General features: G+C 43.7%; 1 protein-coding gene across 1 annotated transcript in view; it reads left to right on the top strand.

Annotated features, from left to right (window-relative positions):
* Positions 1-19,987, top strand: part of dym (dymeclin) — a 92,215-nt gene that overhangs the window by 44,673 nt on the left and 27,555 nt on the right. Inside the window, exons 9-13 of the mRNA XM_067258121.1 lie at positions 10,322-10,510; positions 10,632-10,810; positions 11,912-12,037; positions 14,380-14,493; positions 14,607-14,701. Of these exons, the coding sequence (XP_067114222.1) occupies positions 10,322-10,510; positions 10,632-10,810; positions 11,912-12,037; positions 14,380-14,493; positions 14,607-14,701 (703 nt within the window). The remainder of the gene's footprint in view (positions 1-10,321; positions 10,511-10,631; positions 10,811-11,911; positions 12,038-14,379; positions 14,494-14,606; positions 14,702-19,987) is intronic.

The raw sequence follows: 19,987 nt of genomic DNA, 5'->3' as shown, positions 1-19,987 counted from the left end.
ATTTCCACTCAAAATGCTGACAAAAGTTTGATTTACGATTTCCAACGCAGCCTCCATTGGTATTCTTAACCTGGAATGATCATATATAGTGCAGTGTTTCCTCTATGGCTAAGTTTCTGCCGCCACGGTATCAGAAATCAGGCTGTACAAAATTTTAGTCCGTCGATCAGCAGTGATTGTTAGAGTGCATGTCGGAGAATTGCACAGACACGCGCTTCACACCGCAGTTGAGATTGCGTGTGTGCGTCCTTGAGAACTGTAAGTCGTATAACTTATGTTGTCAGTTCATTTAAGCCTGTTATTGTGTAAGTCTATAGTTCTTGCAAATTTAAATCAAGTTAACTGGTGATTTTCGTTGTTTGTATTCTTCCCCTGCTAGCTAAATTGCACATGTCTGTTGATTCAATAGCGATTGCTGCCCTTGCTCAGGTTTGTATTTTAGGTGCATTATTATGCTGAAATAGTCTTAATTAATAAAAATTGGGTTTATTGTTATTATTTGCTACAGAATGCTTAGCCTATCAAGATCAAATGAAGCAGGCAGTGTACATGCTTCAGAGTGGCCTACCTTAATCGATAGACTAGGCTACTGACCATTTACAATAAGTTGTTACGTCAATTATTAATTGGCAGCATTTATGCCATTTAGAACATACTTTATGAGTGTACGGTGTCTTTAAGTTGCCTAACTTTATTTCTTTAGGGGAAATAGGACGAAAATATGTGCAATATTACATTAGCTATTACCTTAACCTGTTCCGAAATATAGGTTTAGTTTCGGCGGGGGGGGTGCAAAACACCTGGGAATAAATACATTGATTAGAAAAAAGAAAAAAGATATACATATATATTATTTATTTTTTTGAGCACCGAAGACCCATTTTGACCCAGGAAAAACCCTGCTGGGACAGAAAAACAGCCCGGAACTTTGAAACGCAGACCGGCCCGCGACCCATGTACAGTTGCTTAATGCAAATAGGCTAAAAAGCAGATGCAGAAACAGAGAGAAGTAAGGAAAAAGTGGAGGCATGGTCAAGGAACAAGATAGATATGATTTCAAATGTCCTCAATCTAAAGACCTAGAGATGTTTTTCAATTGTTATCCAGTTCTAATTTTGTTAACAGTCTTAAAATGCAGTGCTATCGAAGACTGTTAACAAAATTAGAACTGGATGACAATTGAAAAACATCTCTAGGTCTTTAGATTGAGGGAATTTGAAATCATCATATCTATCTTGTTCCTTGACCATGCCTCCACTTTCTCCCTTACTTTCTTTTTCCTTCTCTCTGTTTCTGCATCTGCTTTTTGATGTTACAAAAGAACAATAATCAGTTAACTATAGTCAATAATGAAAATCAATTGAAGAAACTAATTTCTATATAATGACCCTGTTAACATATAGGCCTAGTCTATTGTGTACAGTTGCATTGCTGCACCTGTCAAAGTCTCTCCACTGGACCCTGTCACCACAGCAGCCTCCATCTCTTTCCCTGTGTCACCTGTGGCTGCTTTAATACACAGAACAAATAAGACAATTAGATTTGATCCACATAGCACATTTATTATTTAAAGCCAAAAAACACGTTGTGCATATTTAAATAAGTGCCTTTTTTTCTTGGCCATTTATTTTCCTTCATTTTAAATAAATAGCCTATATATATTGGCTAGAAAAATGAAAACAATATGGTTTGGATATTTGAATTTTCTAAATGTCAAAAATGCAGCTGCTTGCACCTGATGCCTCTGATATTGCCGCATCTTCGGGCTGCAGACTTTCCCTCAAGCTCCCCAAGCGTGGCTTTTGGCGGTCTAAACATTTGTTCAATGTTTTTACATTTTGCAGCATTTGCTTGGAGTGCCCGTTGTTTTTTAAGTCTCGCTTTTTCCGCGCCACCCATTTCTCCTTTTCCTTTTCTTTTCCTTTCCATTTCTTTGCAAAAGTAACAACAATGTTTTTATGTTATGTCTCGGTCACAAAATACTTTTTATACAGTGCACGCAATGTCATTGCTTCCACCCACTCCAACGAATTGGCTGTACGAAAACAATAGATTTTTGACCAATTGCGATCTGTAAACCGGACGAACAAGTGCACCGTTCAAGTTTACACGGGGAGAATCCCTACCCCCACACCCTTTGGATCACTCCAGTTAAACAGTTGCTTGGTATTCAGGCCGTCCTCAAAGTGAGCGTAAACTAGTAGGCTATTTTTATTTATTTATTTGCATAGTGCCGTGGCCATAGCAGCCGTTAGTTTGACCGGCCGTTAGTTTGACCAGCCGTTCGGGAAATCTCCCGATTCTCCCGATGGCCAGTCCGACACTGCTACCCACACACATACTGTCTGAAGGAGAGACTGTGTATCTTGATGTTGTTGGAAAGGCCATTCTTGTGAGTCACTTCTCCTGCCCCTCATCTTTGTCCTTGAGCAGAATATCGTCCTATTTGTCCTCTTGAGCAGAATATCCAGCAGCAGCCACACCTTCTAACCTCCCTCTGCCTAAACCTCATAGGGGGTCCCTCCCTAACATAACACGTCAAGGACATGAAACAGCCCTCAGTGTCTGACCAACGTTTTAAAACTATCTTTAGATAGACCTCAGTGGCTAACCGTCTGCTGTAGGGACTAACACCCTGCGTGGCTGGGCCAGACCTGGCTTAGTTCTCTTCTCCTCTCAACCCTCTCATCACCCCCTCACCTCTTCTCTGGCCAGACATTGTTACATTTCCTGTACAGGGGAGACAAAATGCAATAGCTGAAAACAATGGCTGCACAGTGGCATGTGTCCCAACTACGTGTTTATTTTCGAGCGTGACAAACATCTGCCTGTGCCACAGTCTGTTAGCCAATACCCATCTTCCACAAGCAGTATACATCAAGTCATGGGCCTCAAGGGTCTTTCAGCCATAAAGTGGCGCAGCGTTTTGTTTTAAGACTGCAATGCTGCATTGTCATACGCTGTGTGGGCAAAGTTGGAAGCTTTGAGTAACTGGCTTACCAACTAGCCACATTCATTAGCTATTAGCATCACTATTTTCATTGTCTGTTTTACATTAAACGAAAGGGTGGCAATGCCTAAAATGGCATTATCTAGCTACTGCATTTTTATTTTAATCTTTGTGATCATGCAAAAATGTAATGTCAAGCACTGAGGGATTGGATGGATTAGACAGCAATAATATGTGCATCATGCATGGGAAGATCGACAGGGGGGCAAGGGGGGGCAGCCACCCCCCCACTCTAGAGCCTTTCCCCCCCAGCTGCCTCTCTAACTTTGGTGATACAAAAACTGTACTTGTAAAAACAAATGTCCACAAGCTTCTCAAAACATTGAACTGAACAATACATTTACCGAAAGAGATTTTTATTTTATTTTAAATGTATTATTAGCCTCCTGCCCCTCAAATACTTAGCTACGTCCCTGCATCAAACGTGCAAAGCGGCGTTCACACAGTCTGGCTCGCACACAGCGAGTCTGCTGCGGTTCGGTGGCACTGCATCCCGGCAAAGACTGGAGCGACTGAGCTTCCCCCGAGCCTCTGAAGGTGAAGTCAGTTTACCCAGGTGAAGTTTAATGCACAGTTAGGTCCATAAGTATTTGGACATTGACACAATTTTCATCATTTTGGCTCTGTATACCACCACAATGGATTTGAAATGAAACAATCAAGATGTGCTTTAAGTGCAGACTTTCAGCTTTAATTTCAGGGTATTTACATCCAAATCAGGTGAATGGTGTAGGAATTACAATACATTTGATATGTGGCCCCCCCCTTTTTAAGGGACCAAAAGTAATTGTAAGAAGTAAGAAGACTTCACCAGAGTAAATACAGAGGGTTCACCACAAGATGTAAACCATTGGTGAGTCTCAAAAACAGGAAGACCAGATTAGAGTTTGCCAAAAAACATCTAAAAGAGCCTGTACAGTTCTGGAACAGATGAGACCAAGATCAACTTGTACCAGAATGATGGGAAGAGAAGAGTATGGAGAAGGGAAGGAACTGCTCATGATCCAAAGCATACCACCTCATCAGTGAAGCATGGTGGAGGTAGTGTTATGGCGTGGGCATGTATGGCTGCCAATGGAACTGGTTCCCTTGTATTTATCGATGATGTGACTGCTGACAAAAGCAGTAGGATGAATTCTGAAGTGTTTCGGGCAATATTATCTGCTCAGATTCAGCCAAAAGCGTCTCCCAAAAGCCAAAAGAACTCATAGGACGGCGCTTAACAGTGCAGATGGACAATGACCCGAAGCATACTGCGAAAGCAACCAAATACTTTTTTAAGGCAAAGAACTGGAATGTTCTGCAATGGCCAAGTCAATCACCTGACCTAAATCCAATTGAGCATGCATTTCACTTGCTAAAGACAAAACTGAAGGGAAAATGCCCCAAGAACAAGCAGGAACAGAAGACAGTTGCAGTAGAGGCCTTGCAGAGCATCACCAGGGACGAAACCCAGCGTCTGGTGATGTCTATGGGTTCCAGACTTCAGGCTGTCATTGACTGCAAAGGATTTGCAACCAAGTATTAAAAGTGACAATTAGATTTATGATTATGTTAGTTTGTCCAATTATTTTTGGTCCCTTAAAAAGGGGGGAGGCCACATATAAAATGTGTTGTAATTCCTACACCGTTCACCTGATTTGGATGTAAATACCCTGAAATTAAAGCTGAAAGTCTGCACTTAAAGCACATCTTGATTGTTTCATTTCAAATCCATTTTGGTGGTATACAGAGCCAAAATGATGAAAATTGTGTCAATGTCCAAATACTTATGGACCTAACTGTATGCTAAAGACAATTCAGCAAAAACAGCAAGTCTATTACGTTAGCCAAAAGTAAAATCGCTCCCTTGTGATTTGCAAGAGCTTTCTGCCCTTTGATTAGTTTGGATTTTAGTAAAAACAGGAACAGCTTAATATAAAATATAAAATCTTGTTTGTATCCATAAGGTTTACTGATGGTCGCAGTTTCGCCGATGTTACGTCACAACACACAATTCAGTGAGAGCGATCATTTTTATGATTAGCTAAGCAATCCTATAACATCCACTTACATTCACATATCACAGCAATAAGGCTGCACAAATTAAACCAGGTTACAACTGGGGAAATAACAAATACAATAGGATTAAGTAGTCTAAACATAACTGTTGTGTGCATGTGATAAATCTTTTCAGATTTTATATTTGTTATAGGTTACTTATTAGCTGCTACAAGGCCCTACAGTGTAATGTAATACAAGAATAACCAGCGCTTTTCACATATCGACTCTTGCAGGCCAGAGTAGCTGAAGAAATTAGCTGGAGCCTAAACATGAAAAGGAAGGCTGAAGGTGGGGATATTGCCAGCTTTTTTGCTAAGAAAATTCAGAGAAGTACACAGGAGGAAGAGAATGAGGGAAATGAAGGAGAAGGCAGTAAACTGGAGAGACCAGGAGGGTCAGAGCAGGAGAAGACCACAGAAGGAGACGAGGAAAAAGAAAAATCAGTGAGGGGTGAAGAAGAGGCTCCAGATTCAGAGAGAGGGACAGAGGCAGGGAGTAATCAGGAGGAGGCAGATGAGGATGACAGGGAGAAAGAGGATAGACCTGTCATTCCCCCTGGACCACATGGTATGTTTTTATTCTTCTTCCATATTAATTGCCGTACAGTAGGATAATATGTAATGTCACTTATATGCATTGGCTATGTCCATGTACTGTAAAATTGCATTAGAGAATTATATTTGCCACTCTTCTCTTTCTTTTTTAAAGATATATCAAAATGCAAAGGTAATGCAGCCTGATTTAAAGACATTCCCAAAGACACAACATGGAGCAGCAAAAAGAAGATTCCACAGGGAGTGGTACAGTTCTCGACCATGGCTTGAATATTCCCTGTCTAAAGATGCAGCATACTGCTTTGCATGCAGACATTTTGCACATTTAAATATCAGTGTATTCACAACAGAAAATGGCTATTCTAACTGGAAGAAGGCCACTTATAAAGAAAGTGGGTTCAGTGTACATGCCAGATCAGACACATATGAATGCTATGATTGCATGGAGTGAGTTCAAAAGAATGGCCAAGAAAAATACAACTGTCTTGGGAATGATGGGAGATGAAAATCAAAAACAAGTACTGTATTTCTTCGATGACACGCCGCCCTCGAAAAGTGTACTATAATTCCCTCGAAGAACTGGCAGACACAAGTGGCTTTCTTGCTACAGGTTTATTTGAAGCTTCTTCTCCAAATCCACCATGAAAACTAAACCCACAGTTTAACGAGAAAATAAAGACCACATTAGCTTAAAATGAACATACAACGACATGCGCAGCATGTAAATAACGTTCACCAAAGTAAAATACAGACACATTTAGTCATTTAGCATTTAGTCATTTAGCAGCAGACTCTCTTATCAGAGTCAGGAGGCTGAGCGGTTAGGGAATTGGGCTAGTAATCCGAAGGTTGCTGGTTCGATTCCCGGCTGTGCCAAATGACGTTGTGTCCTTGGGCAAGGCACTTCACCCTACTTGCCTCGCGGAGAATGTCCCTGTACTTACTGTAAGTCGCTCTGGATAAGAGCGTCTGCTAAAAAATTACTAAAAATTACTCAAATCCAGAGCGACAAAACAACATTGTTGGCTGCATGCTGTACACAAGGGAATAGAGGTTTCCTTAGATCGCTAACATCCGCTATAACAACCTTAAACTTTTATCAGAGCATTAAATTGTCCGTGCTTCGCTTGCTGTTATCGACTGTCTCACTCACGTGTCCCAAAAGGCTTTCAAAATTATATATTATTATAATGGTGTGGTTCAGGAGAGCTTCCTTGAGTACCAGAAAGCAGAGCACTTACATGCAGCCAGTTCGACAAATTATTTCATGTCTGGAAAAGTATGGACTGGAATACAAAGAGAATCTGGTTGGCCAAGGCTATGATGGGGCTGCAGTCATGAGTGGCAGGTGGTCTGGGGTCCAAACAAGGGTTAAAGGTCCCATGACATGAAAACTTCACTTTAGGAGGTTATTTAACATTAATATGAGTTCCCCTAGTCTGCCTTTGGTTCCCCAGTGGCTAGAAAGTTTAATAGGTGTAAACCAAGCCCTGGGTATTCCTCTCCGCCTTTGAGAAAATGAAAGCTCAAACACTTGGTTTTGAAAATCCTCTCCTTGTGACGTCACAAGGAGGAAGGTTACCTCCCCTTTCTCTGGCCCGCCCATGAGAATCTGAGCTACGACCATGCGAGTGCGATATCGTTTTTTCCTTGAGAGTCGTCATGGCTTGTAAACGAACGAAGCATAACAGTCGCTCAGTGTTTGTATGTACAAATGAAAACAAAACAATTTTTACAGTTCCTTCATCCGAGCCTCTGAAGAACCAGTGTCTTAATTTTATTTTCTCTGGAAATGCGCCGACACAACTTGCCAAGTTTTGCATGTCTGCGCCAAAGATTTCAGCCATGACTTAACTTGGGCCAATACAAAGCTGGCCTTGCAGACCGTCTAAAATTAAATTCTGGATCAGTACCAACTCTCCTCGGTCCGGCTAACGGTGTGAATACACACACTGTAACGCGACTGTTGTACACTTCTTTGTTATTTGGATAACCGTTCTGCTGTTGGTGTTATGGCTCTCGCGATATCCGCCTTTCCCCTCATTGAAATGAGTGTGCACTTCTGCAAACCAGGGTGATCAGATGAGAATGGGCAAATTCGAGACATCTTACAGCAACGGGGCTATGAGCCATTGCAATACATCCACTGTAAACATTAGCGCATGGTGCCGCCTCTCCTCCTCATTACCATTGAAGCAACAGACACCAAAACAGCTCGTTCTGAAGGCTCCTTCACACCATAACGTTCTGGTTAATGTTCTCTGAAAGTTCTAATCCTTCCATTTCGCGCGTTCTAGGGTGAGGTGCACACATCTGGCGTGTGACTAACGTGTGACTATAACGCATGACTAGCGTGGGAATGACGCATGAGGAGCGTGTAACAGCGACCAAGTAAGACATCCCTGAAAACTATTAGCGTGTGACGACGTGTCACTGGGTCGCGACGACGTGTGACGAAAGCAAACGATGAATAACAACCAAGTAACGCGAGGGTAACGACTGACTAACGATAGCCAAACGCGTGCAACGTTAGTCAAACGTTCTTCTGCGTTATCCAGCATTTAAAATTAAACGTTGAAGAACGCTGGTCTCCATGAGAACTTTTGTGCATGTTCAAAACTTTTTTTTTGGACCAGGGTTCTCCGACGATCACCGACGATTACCAGCGTCACCAGCGTCCACACAACGCTCTTCTGGCGTTATACCAGCGCTATACCAGCGACCATGGACGATTTCCAACGTTTCCTCTAATGTCATAGAACGTTGACCAGAACATTATGGTGTTATGTAGCCTTTAGGAAAGCTCATTGTGGGACTACTCGTAGTGGCTGTAATTCAGCACCAAGGCTGAATTTCGGGAGAGAGACTTCAGATCCAGTATTAGGGGACCACTAAGGCCTATATAAAAGCATCCAAAAACAGCATGTCATGTGACCTTTAAGGAAGTTGCCAAATATGTGTTTTAAGTTCACTGCAGGGCACACTGTTTGAATCTTGTCATTGTGGACAGTGTAAAAAAAAAAATCTGTGGGGCACCATGAGTACTACCAAGGCTAAGTGACACTAGATGGGCCTGTCGCTATGCTGCATGTAGAAAGCAGACTGCAGTAATAAGAGTGCTGGATGACATTTCAGATTAGGCCACTCCACAGAGCTGTAGACGCAAAGTCAACTAACGTGGACCTTACCAAAGCAGTTGACCTTACTGAAACCCTCAGACACATTGGAAGATTATTGCAAAGAGGAGAGCTTTAATGAGCTATGGAGTACAGCTAGGGGTGGAACGGTACACAGAAGTCACGGTTCGGTTCATACCTTGGTTCAGACATAACGGTTCGGTACGAGTTTGGTACAATGGAGGAAAAAGCTAAAAAAAAAAAATATTGTGCATGTCTCAGGCTGTACCACCTAGTGCAGGGGTAGACAACCTTGGTGCTCGAGAGCCGCTGTCCTGCATGTTTTAGATGTTTCCCTGCTCCAGTACACCTGATTTAAATGTCTCTCTCTTTTTGAATTAAGACTGTTAATTTGTTTGCAGACTTTGATGGTAGACTTATCTCCAGCCTTCCCTTCTACTCCTTAACTGTTTGAGTACTGTGGGAGCCATATCAGTTAAGTTCAGATAAAGCTGAAAATGAAGTAAGTATGACATTTAAAACACAAAACAGATTGTAGAGGTCAGTATTTGTAAATGTATGCTCTCCTGTATGTTGTCAGACGGGAGATGCCTATATGATTAGTGAGAAGCCGCAGCACCTGTTAGAATCTTGGACAAACATCTTTTTGACTGCAAAATACCACTTACTTATACTAAATTATATTTACTTATACTACTTGCAATATACAGACTAGACAGATGCCTGTTGTTTTTTACTCTAAAGTGCTAACGGTTTATTTGATTATTAACAAGCGCTAATTAGCTGCAACCATGTCCAGTAGGCCAGACTCGCATAACATTTTTGTGGACCGACAGAGCGATGTGTGTTGTGAACGGGGAAAGTTCAATCCCAACGAATCAATTTGGGATGCTCGGGTTGCAAAAAGAAAACACACAAAAATGACAGTCATGGCTGTGTGGGAGAACTTGAAGAGCCTCCATCATTGAAATCACATGATTAATAGTTATATTCAAAATAATGTAATCCTTCTTTTTTGCTGATACGAAAAGTGATCAGATTTGTGACTCAAAACCATGGTTCGATCCAAACTGAGTTTTGTGATCAGATCCACCATATTTGTGAGAGTTGTGGTTTACTTGGTTGTCTGCTGTGACCTCACTAGCCTGTAGAGGGAGACAGATCCTGTGTGTACAAGGTTTTGTGTTAAGACATACTGCTTTTGACTTTTGGTTGAAGCTGCTGCAGCTACCAGGTTAACCAGCTGTCTCCTTCACACCCTCACCAGTCTCCTCAACTCCTTATTATCTTTCTCACTGGTTTCCTGTGTCCAGTCTCCTTTCGTCTCTTCCTTTTTCTTTCTTTAATCACTGTCCATCTCTCCTCCTTCCACGTTGTCCTGTGTCCAGCATCCTCTATCATTCTCCTTTTTCCTCATTCAATTCCCTCTAGTTTCCAGTGTCTAGCCTCCCACATCCATCTTCTCCTCTCCCCTCCCTTTTTCCATCTCTCTGATTTCTTGTGTCCAGGGGGGCTATCCTTATCCTGCTCCTCCCTCCTCCTCCTCCAGAATCGTCACTCTGTTATATGTGTTCCAGCTGGCTTGTGGAACGTCTTTACCCTGGGCGGGGCCACCGGTGGCAAAGCCGGCCTAGACCAAGAACAGAACCCCCTGCCCTTGTCCAATCAAAGCCTGCTGCTGCTCCTGGTGCTAGCCAATCTGACGGACGGACCGGACTGGCCCAACCCCTACAGACAGGCTGTCACCTGCTTCAGGAACACCCAAGGTGCGATAACACTAATATCAACGGCAGCCATCATATAATATCAAGCCACAGACTGCATTGTGAATAGAATAATACATGTAGTAACAATACTATAGGATAAAGTTTGTTTGTGCATCCTCAGACACATCATCCCCGGCCTCGGAGCTACCCCACAGCTTTCAAATCAACTTCAACAGCCTGTATACAGCCCTGTGTGAGCAGCAGCGCTCCGACCAGGCCACCTTGCTCCTCTACACACTGCTGCACCAGAACACCAACATGAGGACCTACATGCTCTCCCGCACGGACATGGAGAACCTGGTGTGTGAGATACAGACACAGTCTTATGACAAGTCAAGTGCAATATAATTAGTGGTGGGCATAGATTAATTTTTTTAATCTAGATTAATCTCACTGTAATCTTGGCATTAATCTAGATTAAAATGGCTCATTTGAATTCCGCCGAAGGCATTTAGAATATGTGTGCTACACAAATAATGACTAAAAGTAAGTCTTTGAGAACGGGTTTCTCAAGCCAGGTGGAGCATTAGACTAGGAGCTCATCTCTTGTTTCCAAAATGCATCACAAACTGCTTGAGAAAGCTGTTCTACTATGATAATTGGTGATGAAAATAAATTATGTTCAATAAGATGTACTTGTGTTTATTAGAATAGTTAGCTTGGCTGATAGAGCTGTGCTGACGGGCTTGCCTCGGTTGCACTCGTAGTAAACATCGTAGTTTGACGACGACTCTTCCCCTGCGCTACATCAGTGCTTGGCCCTCCATCTTCCGCATTAGCTAAGGGAGGCTTTGCGTTTAGGTGGTATTTGAGACTGGAAGAACTCCTACAGTAAACTAATTCCGTATAGCACAAGGTGCAAACAACCTTAGTCTTGTCGAGGTTTCCATTGGGAAGCTTCTTACTTACATTTTCCCTGAAGCAAACCAGGCGGCTTCATAGCTGCATCAATGTTAGCACGTCACATTTGATGTGATAATTTCATACACAAGGCATACACACAGGTTCGAAGACTCGTTCTCGCCCCCTACAGTGCAATTCGGCTAGGTATACGTCCGCGCTAAAATATCAAGGTGAAAGTAATTATAGCTTGCGAAGTATAGACCCAGCTCCCAACCCAACTTTGAGAATAGATTAACGGCGATATTTTTTTTTATCGCCGATAAGAGTCGCAGCGCGTTAACGCCAATAACGGCCCACCACTAAATATAATATAGTGCAATTGCAATGTGGTAAGGTGTCATTGTGCAGATTGTGAATTATGCAACCACTGATGTAGGCACTGTTGAATCACAAGCATTTGCTCATGATTCCCCTCTCTTTCACTTGGGCAGTCAGAGACTTAATATGTCCTTCTTCCACACACACATACACATGACCTCATCCCATGTCTGTGCCTAGGTGATGCCCATCCTAGAGATCTTGTACCATGTGGAAGAGAGGAACTCCCACCACGTCTACATGGCCCTCATCATCCTCCTCATCCTCACTGAGGATGACACCTTCAACCGCTCCATTCACGAAGTGGTGAGTTTCTGCCACTCTCTGGGATCTATTAGTTGGGCCTTGTTTCCAGATCACCACTTCTGTCTTCACAACATACCAGCAACTTCTGAATTCTGGGATTTGCTATTTATTTATTTATTTATTATGTCACCCTCTGTATTTATGATATTGTATCTCTGAGATCTACTGGTCCAGGATTTCTATTTCCATCCTCAACTACCAGTCTGGCCTTTCCATATCTTTAGTGTAGCAGCATAGGGGAGCAGTACATAGTTTGTATCAAGCAGGAGTACTGATTGAGAACCAGAAGGTGGTGAGATGGGGGGCTATTGGGGGCTATTGTCCTTCGTTCATAGTTCTCTCTGCCTGTCAATTAATTAATTTGCTGAGCCTTTGAGTTACATAATTTTTTGTATTTATACACTCTACTTTTTAAAATTAAGATCCGTATATGTTTATCGTATGCACCTTCCTGCCACAATTTTTTTTGTGTTTATGTAAACTTACATGGCAATAAAAACAAATTCTGATTCTAAAGCTAGGATGTGTAATCCAGAAAGGCTAGCAGTTAGCAGGCTAGCTCTAAAAGCATAGAGCCCGCCCTCACTTCAGAGGTGTCTCCAAAGCCATGCCTCCTCTAACACACATGAACACACACACACACACACACAGCAGAATCTAAGTGCCATGAGGAGAGACATGTTGCTGGAAGCGATCGCTTCTTGATTTATTTTCTTGTTATCTTTTACTGGTGGTTCAGGAGGAACAAAAGGTATTTGCGGTTCGCCTTCCATTCTCGTGCTTGCAGTGAACAGCAACATGGAACCCGCGCTGATGACGTGTGATTGTATGCACAAACAAGTAGCGCACTGGTGTGCAAATATAGATTGACAGATAGGAAGGCATCCTATCATTACATTCAGACCTAATACTGTTTCTGGGAAAGATTACACATCCTAGCTTTAAGATTTATTTATTAACTCTGAAGCACTTACCCTCACAGGCTTGACTCTTTGCTGTATTTCCATTACCCTTTCTCTACCTTCTCTCTGTCCCTCTCTGCATCCGTCTCTTTCTCTCCCTGATGTTTTGAGCCTGTCCAGTGCCCAGCTACTGTGTTGCATATTAATTTTTCTGCTGTAGTGGACTCTGGAGCTGCTACAGTCAGGTTACAGGCAGTCAGCGGACTGGAGATGGAGCTAAGATAACTGATAATCTTTTTCAATGTGGAGTTGACAAAATGAATGATGGTGGTATGGGAAGTGTGTTTGTGTGTGTGGCCATAGGTTAGTGTGGCATAAGGCCGGAAAGTTGTTTCGTATGCTAGGTTCGTGTTTTGTCTGTACATCATTGCTGGATGTCAATATGTTCTTAGAGAACCGTGTCACTGTCACATTATTTAATATAGAGTGAGATAAATGAACTGCTGCTGTTTCTTAATTGGGGCGGCTGTGGCTCAGGAGGTAGAGAGGGTCGTTTGTTAATTGCAAGGTTGGCGGTTCGATCCCCGACTCCTCCAAGGCCATGTGCCGAAGTATCCTTGAGCAAGACTCTGAACCCCAATTTGCTTCCAATGGGCAGGCCGGTGCCTTGCATGGCAGCTCCGCTGTCGTCGGTATGTGTGAGTAAAAAATGGGTGAATGAGAGGCAAACATTGTGAAGCGCTTTGAGTGCTGCTAAGGTAGAAAATGCGCTATATAAATGCAGTCCATTTACCATTTATGTTGATGGTAAGCCAGTTTGTGCGCTGGTCATTACCACTCTGTGCTCTTTTAGCTTTATATTGTCCAGCCTGCCAGTTCGACAGCACCAATAAGAATGACGTTTGAATATTAGTTTAGTTTCCTCCATGTTAGTTTCCTCCAGGATCACAATGACTCTTATTGAGAGACTTGTTGCTCTTGTTGGTTAGTTGTAACGGATTTAAATTCTTGCACTTGCTGTGAAATATTTTACTGTTGATTGTTTTTCTACAGGTACACTCTTGACCTTTTTGAGTTTCATGTTGTTTAATTGTGACTTGTTTAACTGCACGCTCTTATGTTTCTTCCCTTTGGAACTTATTTGGTTTTTCACAATGTATGTTTCATGTTTTGGTTGCTCGAAATGTCGGGGCTATCTCGTTGTTATGATCAGTGACCTATGCACTTTTGTAAAGCTCTCTCGTGGAAGTCGCTTTGGAAAAAAGCGTCTGCTAAATGCATAAATGTAAATGAATAACCTGAGGGTCCTGTGATTGTGCTAAGCAGAGCTAGAACCAGGCCCAGAACCCAACTTTCTCGGAGAGGCCAAGCTTTTCTGTATCCAAGAATCAGCCATAATGATTCCTCTTCATTGATTTTCCATGACCCTCTCTCCCACAGGTGCTCAAGAACATCACATGGTACACGGAACGCACGCTTACAGAGATCTCTTTGGGAAGCCTGCTCATCCTTGTGGTAATCCGCACCATCCAGTTCAACATGACCAGGACCAGGGTGAGGCACAGACACAAACACCCACACACATGCATAGGCACATGGACAGATATACACACACTCTGGGGCATATGCACACACGCACAGAAATCGTGTCCGTTTGTGCTTTCCAGGATAAATATCTGCACACCAACTGTTTGGCGGCGCTCGCCAACATGTCCGCCCAGTTTCGCTGCCTCCACCAGTACGCCGCCCAGCGCATCATCAGGTAAGCCCCCGCCCCCCTATCATCAAGTTTTTCTGTCGAGTTAGATGGATGTTGGATATCCAAGCTGTCCAATGGGAAAGTATATCTGGTTAAATAAACAGTCGTGAGCATTGTTCTGCTCAACGCTAGCCGGCGCTACGGTATCGTTGTTCCCGTTTAAAATGCGGCCTATATTCCAGTGCGGCCTATACTCCGATTTACAAACACAAAGCTCCCATTTTGGTGGGGTGGGCTTATAGAAAATGCGGCTTATTTTCTATAAGAAAAATACGGTATTTACAAGCCGCACAAACACAAAGTAACCCCACCTCAACTACCAGGCACAGTGAACAACAATAATAGGATCTTAACGAAACGCAGCTGTACCTGTCGTTCCCCCCGACTGATCCGGGGATCTCAGCTAGGATCGAGGCCTGCCTCGCAGACATCTCCGCCTGGATGACCGAGCACCACCTCCAGCTGAACCTCGCAAAAACAGAACTCCTCATCATTCGGGCCAAACCCTCCATCTCCCACGATCTCTCAATCACCCTGGGATCTGCGACGGTGACCCCTTCATCCTCTGCCAGGAACCTCCTGACCATGGATGACGAGCTCTCCCTCACAGCCCACATTGCTGCGGTCTCCCGGTCGTGTAGATTCACCCTCTACAACAGGGGTGGGCAATCCTGGTCCTCAGGGGCCGCTGTCCTGCATGTTTTAGATGTTTCCCTGCTCCAGCACACCTGTTTCAAATGAATGGGTAGTTATCAAGCTCTGTGGAAGCTGGGTAACGACCATTCATTTGACTCTCAAAAAGAACGTTAATCTCGCGATAAAATAATTGACGCCGTTAAAATGGGTTTGCGTTAACGCCGTTAATAACGCGTTTAACTGACAGCACTAATATTTCTTAATAATAAATCATATAATAATCACATATTAAATCGCAATTGCAATATTTGTCAAAATAATCGCTATTAGTTTATCTTCCGAAATCGTTCAGCCCTATTATCTAGTCAATCTGTTGAAAACAGTGTTGTGTAGACACAATAGATTTATTTGTAAGTTTTTGTTTCAAATCTCCACCTTCGATGTTTCAGTGGCTGTGTTGCGTCTTTGCTCCTCAGCTTCACTCGTTGTAAACCAACCAATCAGCGCGCAGCTCATCTATATATCAGGGGGTCAGATGGCTGAGTGGTTAGGGATTCGGGCTATTAATCGGTTGTTGGTTTGATTCCCGGCCGTGCAAAACAAGTTACAATTAAACAACATGAACCGCTATAAGTGCAAGTGTACCTGTGGAAAAAAGCAAGCAACAGTAATAAAAACAATATATCACAGTGAGAACAAAAATTTAAATCAGTTACCACTAACCACAAGAGCAACAAGTCTCTAAGCAAGAGTCATTGTGATCCTTGAGGAAACTAACATCGGGTCAAGCGAACCATTCCTAAGTACCGTTGTACTCCCGGAACAAGTGCGTCTTGAGCCTTTTCTTGAAGGTGGAGAGACAGTCAGTGTCTCTGATGGAGGTGGGGAGTTGATTCCATCACTGGGGGGCCAGACAGGAGAAAAGCTTGTGTTGGGACCGGGCGGTCTTGAGCGGTGGGACCACCAGGCGGTTGTCTGAAGAAGACCGTAGGTGACGGGTGGGGGTGTAAGGCTGCAGGAGAGACTTGATGTAGACGGGTGCAGTCCCGTTCACTGCTCGGAAGGTCAATACCAGGGTCTTGAATCTGATACGGGCCATGATAGGTAGCCAGTGGAGAGAGATGAGGAGCGGGGTAACATGGGAGCGTCTGGGTAGATTGTAGACCAGGCGGGCCGCTGCGTTCTGAATCCTCTGAAGAGGGCGGGTTGCACATGCTGGGAGACCAGCGAGCAGCGAGTTGCAAAAGTCCAACTTGGAGAGGACAAGTGCTTGGACTAGCAGCTGGGTGGAGTGCTCAGACAGGTATCTCCTGATCTTCCGGATGTTGAAGAGGGTGAATCTACACGACCGGGAGACCGCAGCAATGTGGGCCGTGAGGGAGAGCTTGTCTTCCATGGTAACCCCAAGGTTCCTGGCAGAGGATGAAGGGGTCACCGTCGCAGATCCCAGGGTGATTGAGAGATCGTGGGAGATGGAGGGTTTAGCCGGGATGATGAGAAGTTCTGTTTTGGCGAGGTTCAGCTGGAGGTGGTGCTCGGTCATCCAGGTGGAGATGTCTGTGAGGCAGGCCTCAATCCTAGCTGAGATCCCCGGATCGGTCGGGGGGAACGACAGGTACAGCTGCGTGTCGTCAGCGTAGCAGTGGTAGGAGAAGCCATGGGAGGTGATGATTGGTCCAAGTGAGGTGGTGTACAGAGAGAAGAGGAGGGGTCCAAGGACGGAGCCCTGTGGGACACCAGTGGAGAGCTGGCGAGGTCCTGACAGTTTGCCTCCCCAGGAAACCTGGTAGGATCTTCCCGACAGGTAGGATGAGATCCACTGGAGGGCAGTGCCAGTGATGCCCATCTCAGAAAGTCTGGCAAGCAGGATCTGGTGGTTAACCGTATCAAACGCTGCAGAAAGGTCCAGCAGAATGATGACGGATGACCTGGAAGCCGCTCTGGCAGACTGGAGGGCAGTGGTGACTGAAAGGAGGGCAGTCTCTGTGGAGTGGCCAGTCTTGAAGCCCGATTGGTTGGGGTCAAGCAGGTTGTTCTGAGAGAGAAAGTTAGACAGTTGGTTAGATACAGCACGTTCAATTGTTTTTGAAAGGAAGGGTAACAGTGATACCGGTCTGTAGTTCTGGAGGACGGCAGGGTTAAGGGAGGGTTTTTTGAGTAGAGGGGTAACTCTAGCCTGTTTGAAGGCAGAGGGGAAGGTGCCAGAGGTAAGAGAGGAGTTTAGGACATGGAGAAGAAAAGTTATGATGGAGGGGGAGATGGTTTGAAAGAGAGGGGAGGGGATAGGATCAAGGGGACAGGAGGTGGGGCGATGAGAGAGAATGAGGTCAGAGATCTCTGCCTCAGACAGGGGAGAAAAAGAGTTTAGACATTTAGTTGGGTCAGTCATGGAGGGTAAGAGGGTAGGAAAGGTGGGTTTAGGGAACCGACTGCTAATGTCGTCGACTCTCAAAGAAGGAGGAGAAGTCGTCTGCTGTCAGGGTGGAGGGAGGGGGTGGGGGAGGTGGGTTAAGAAGGGTGGAGAAGGTAGAAAAAAGTTTGTGGGGGTTTGAAGCGGAGTTAATTTTGTTCAGAAAGTAGAGGGTTTTAGCACCAGTTATGTGAGAAGAGAAGGATTTGAGGAGGGAGTGATACTTATCAAGGTCCAGACCGCCTTTCATGTCATGGGACCTTTAATGTGTATTTGACCCCCTCTCAGAAAGATTTCTGGCTCCCAGGTGTCTTTTATACACGTAACTAGCTGAGATTAGGAGCACACTCTAAAAGGGAGTGCTCCCAATCTCAGTTTGTTACCTGTATGAGACACCTGGGAGTCAGTTTTGCTTCTGTGGCTTCTCCTCCTACTTCAAACAATACAGAGCATATGTTGCCATGGTAGCCACAGCTTAACAAGCGTACATACACACGTGCTTGCATTCACCCACTGATCCAGTGTTTTACAGTCATGTTTTGATGTGGGTTTTGTTCTGCTAGAAATGTGTTCACCTGTAGGCCATCAAATTGTTTGTGGGTGGACTGGGGGGAGGCTCGCAAGTACATATGAGTCAGACAGACGCTGCAATGCTGACAATGTATTTTTTTTGGGGGGGGGGAATGGGTGCATGCATGCAAACAAAGCCCTTACAGGCGGATTGATAGAAGGGTGTGGATGTGTGTGTGGTGGACATTTGTATAGGTGGAGGCTGATTTAAGGGGTGACGCACAGAACAGAGAGAACATTGGGCCTCATTCACCAAATGTTCTTAAGAACAAATTTGCTCTTAAACCCCACTTACGCATTTTTCACGAAGATTCTGGCATTCACCAATGTTTTCTTATTTGGGATTTGTTCTTAAGTAAGAACAGAATGTACGCACACCCAAGAGCACTCTTACGCACAATTGAGAGCTGACATGTTTGCGCCAAATAAGTAGTTATACCGTTTTCGTCCGTTCTAATTTAAAATTGAATATTTTGTTTTGTTTGTTTATAATCTTGCAACTATTTTTTTTAAATTATTTTCCACATAAATAAATGTTTGTTTGTTTTAATAAATACACACTACACTTACACTTCTGCTCATTTGTAAAGCACTTTGAATTGCCATGTTGTATGAATTGTGCTAGGCCTATTTAAATTTTCTAGCCTGGCTTTGCCTTCAATTCACATAAATTATGTTAACAGGGAACCTTGCCATCCAATAATAAGTGACTTATCCATGGTATTTATAGGCCCAAAGTAGTCTTATTCCGCACACTAAGACAACATCACACAATGGTGTGTTTATTGCTGCTGCAAAATTTTGCAGATCGTCCCCTGAGGAGGGAACGCATCTTCCATGACTATACCGATTTATTTGCAGAGAGTGACGAGTACCTGTTGGGACGCTTTAGGCTACCAAGAGCAGTCCTCATGGATATTTTGTAACAGTCAACTGTCTTCTAGGCTATGTTTTGAAATATGTTTTGTTGCTTCAGAATTCAGATTAAAGTTAAACCATTTCATTTCACTTCATCGGTTCAGCGCACTTCTCCAGATACAGCGTTCACTGCATGAGTAATTGCATTCCATGCATCAGTTTTATTTACTGCTTTGTATCCACAGCTGACGCTATTAAATATGATGTGTTGTTTGTCGCTAACTTCTTGCAGCTGTACCTCCACTTCAGAATTATTAAAGTTTTTTGTCGAGGCCTCCACCGTCTTTACTACGTCGTTTTGACATTTCTCTCAGTGTGCACACGGCCCTGCCATATCATGCCCTTTTATGGGAATTAACGGGGTGTTTACCTATGCTAAATAGGAGCAACGGGGCACGAGCTTTCAACTTACGAAATATTGGGATTCATCATTCTAAGAACACACCTGCGAACAATTCTGCTGTTTAAGAACACGTCATGAATCACACGTAGATTTCTCTTAGGAACTTTCTTTAGAACAAATATAAGAAATAACTTAGGAAGATATTGGTGAATGAGGCCCACTGTTGCAGAGGATTCTGGGCAGGACCACACATTGATGGTCTAACGCAGTGCATCTCAATATTTTTTCAATAATGCACCCCATATCAATTTTTTTCTCAGCCAAGAACTCCCTGACCGGCCCCAAACATTTGAGATAGAAATAACGCCTATGACTACGATATAGTGATGTGCCATCAGGATTTATTAAACAT

Source organism: Osmerus mordax, chromosome 20 (genome assembly GCF_038355195.1).
Source record: "Osmerus mordax isolate fOsmMor3 chromosome 20, fOsmMor3.pri, whole genome shotgun sequence".
In the NCBI taxonomy this organism is placed as follows: Eukaryota; Metazoa; Chordata; class Actinopteri; order Osmeriformes; family Osmeridae; genus Osmerus; species Osmerus mordax.
The sequence above is the reverse complement of the archived record's forward strand: the minus strand, read 5'-3'. Positions and strand labels throughout refer to the sequence as shown.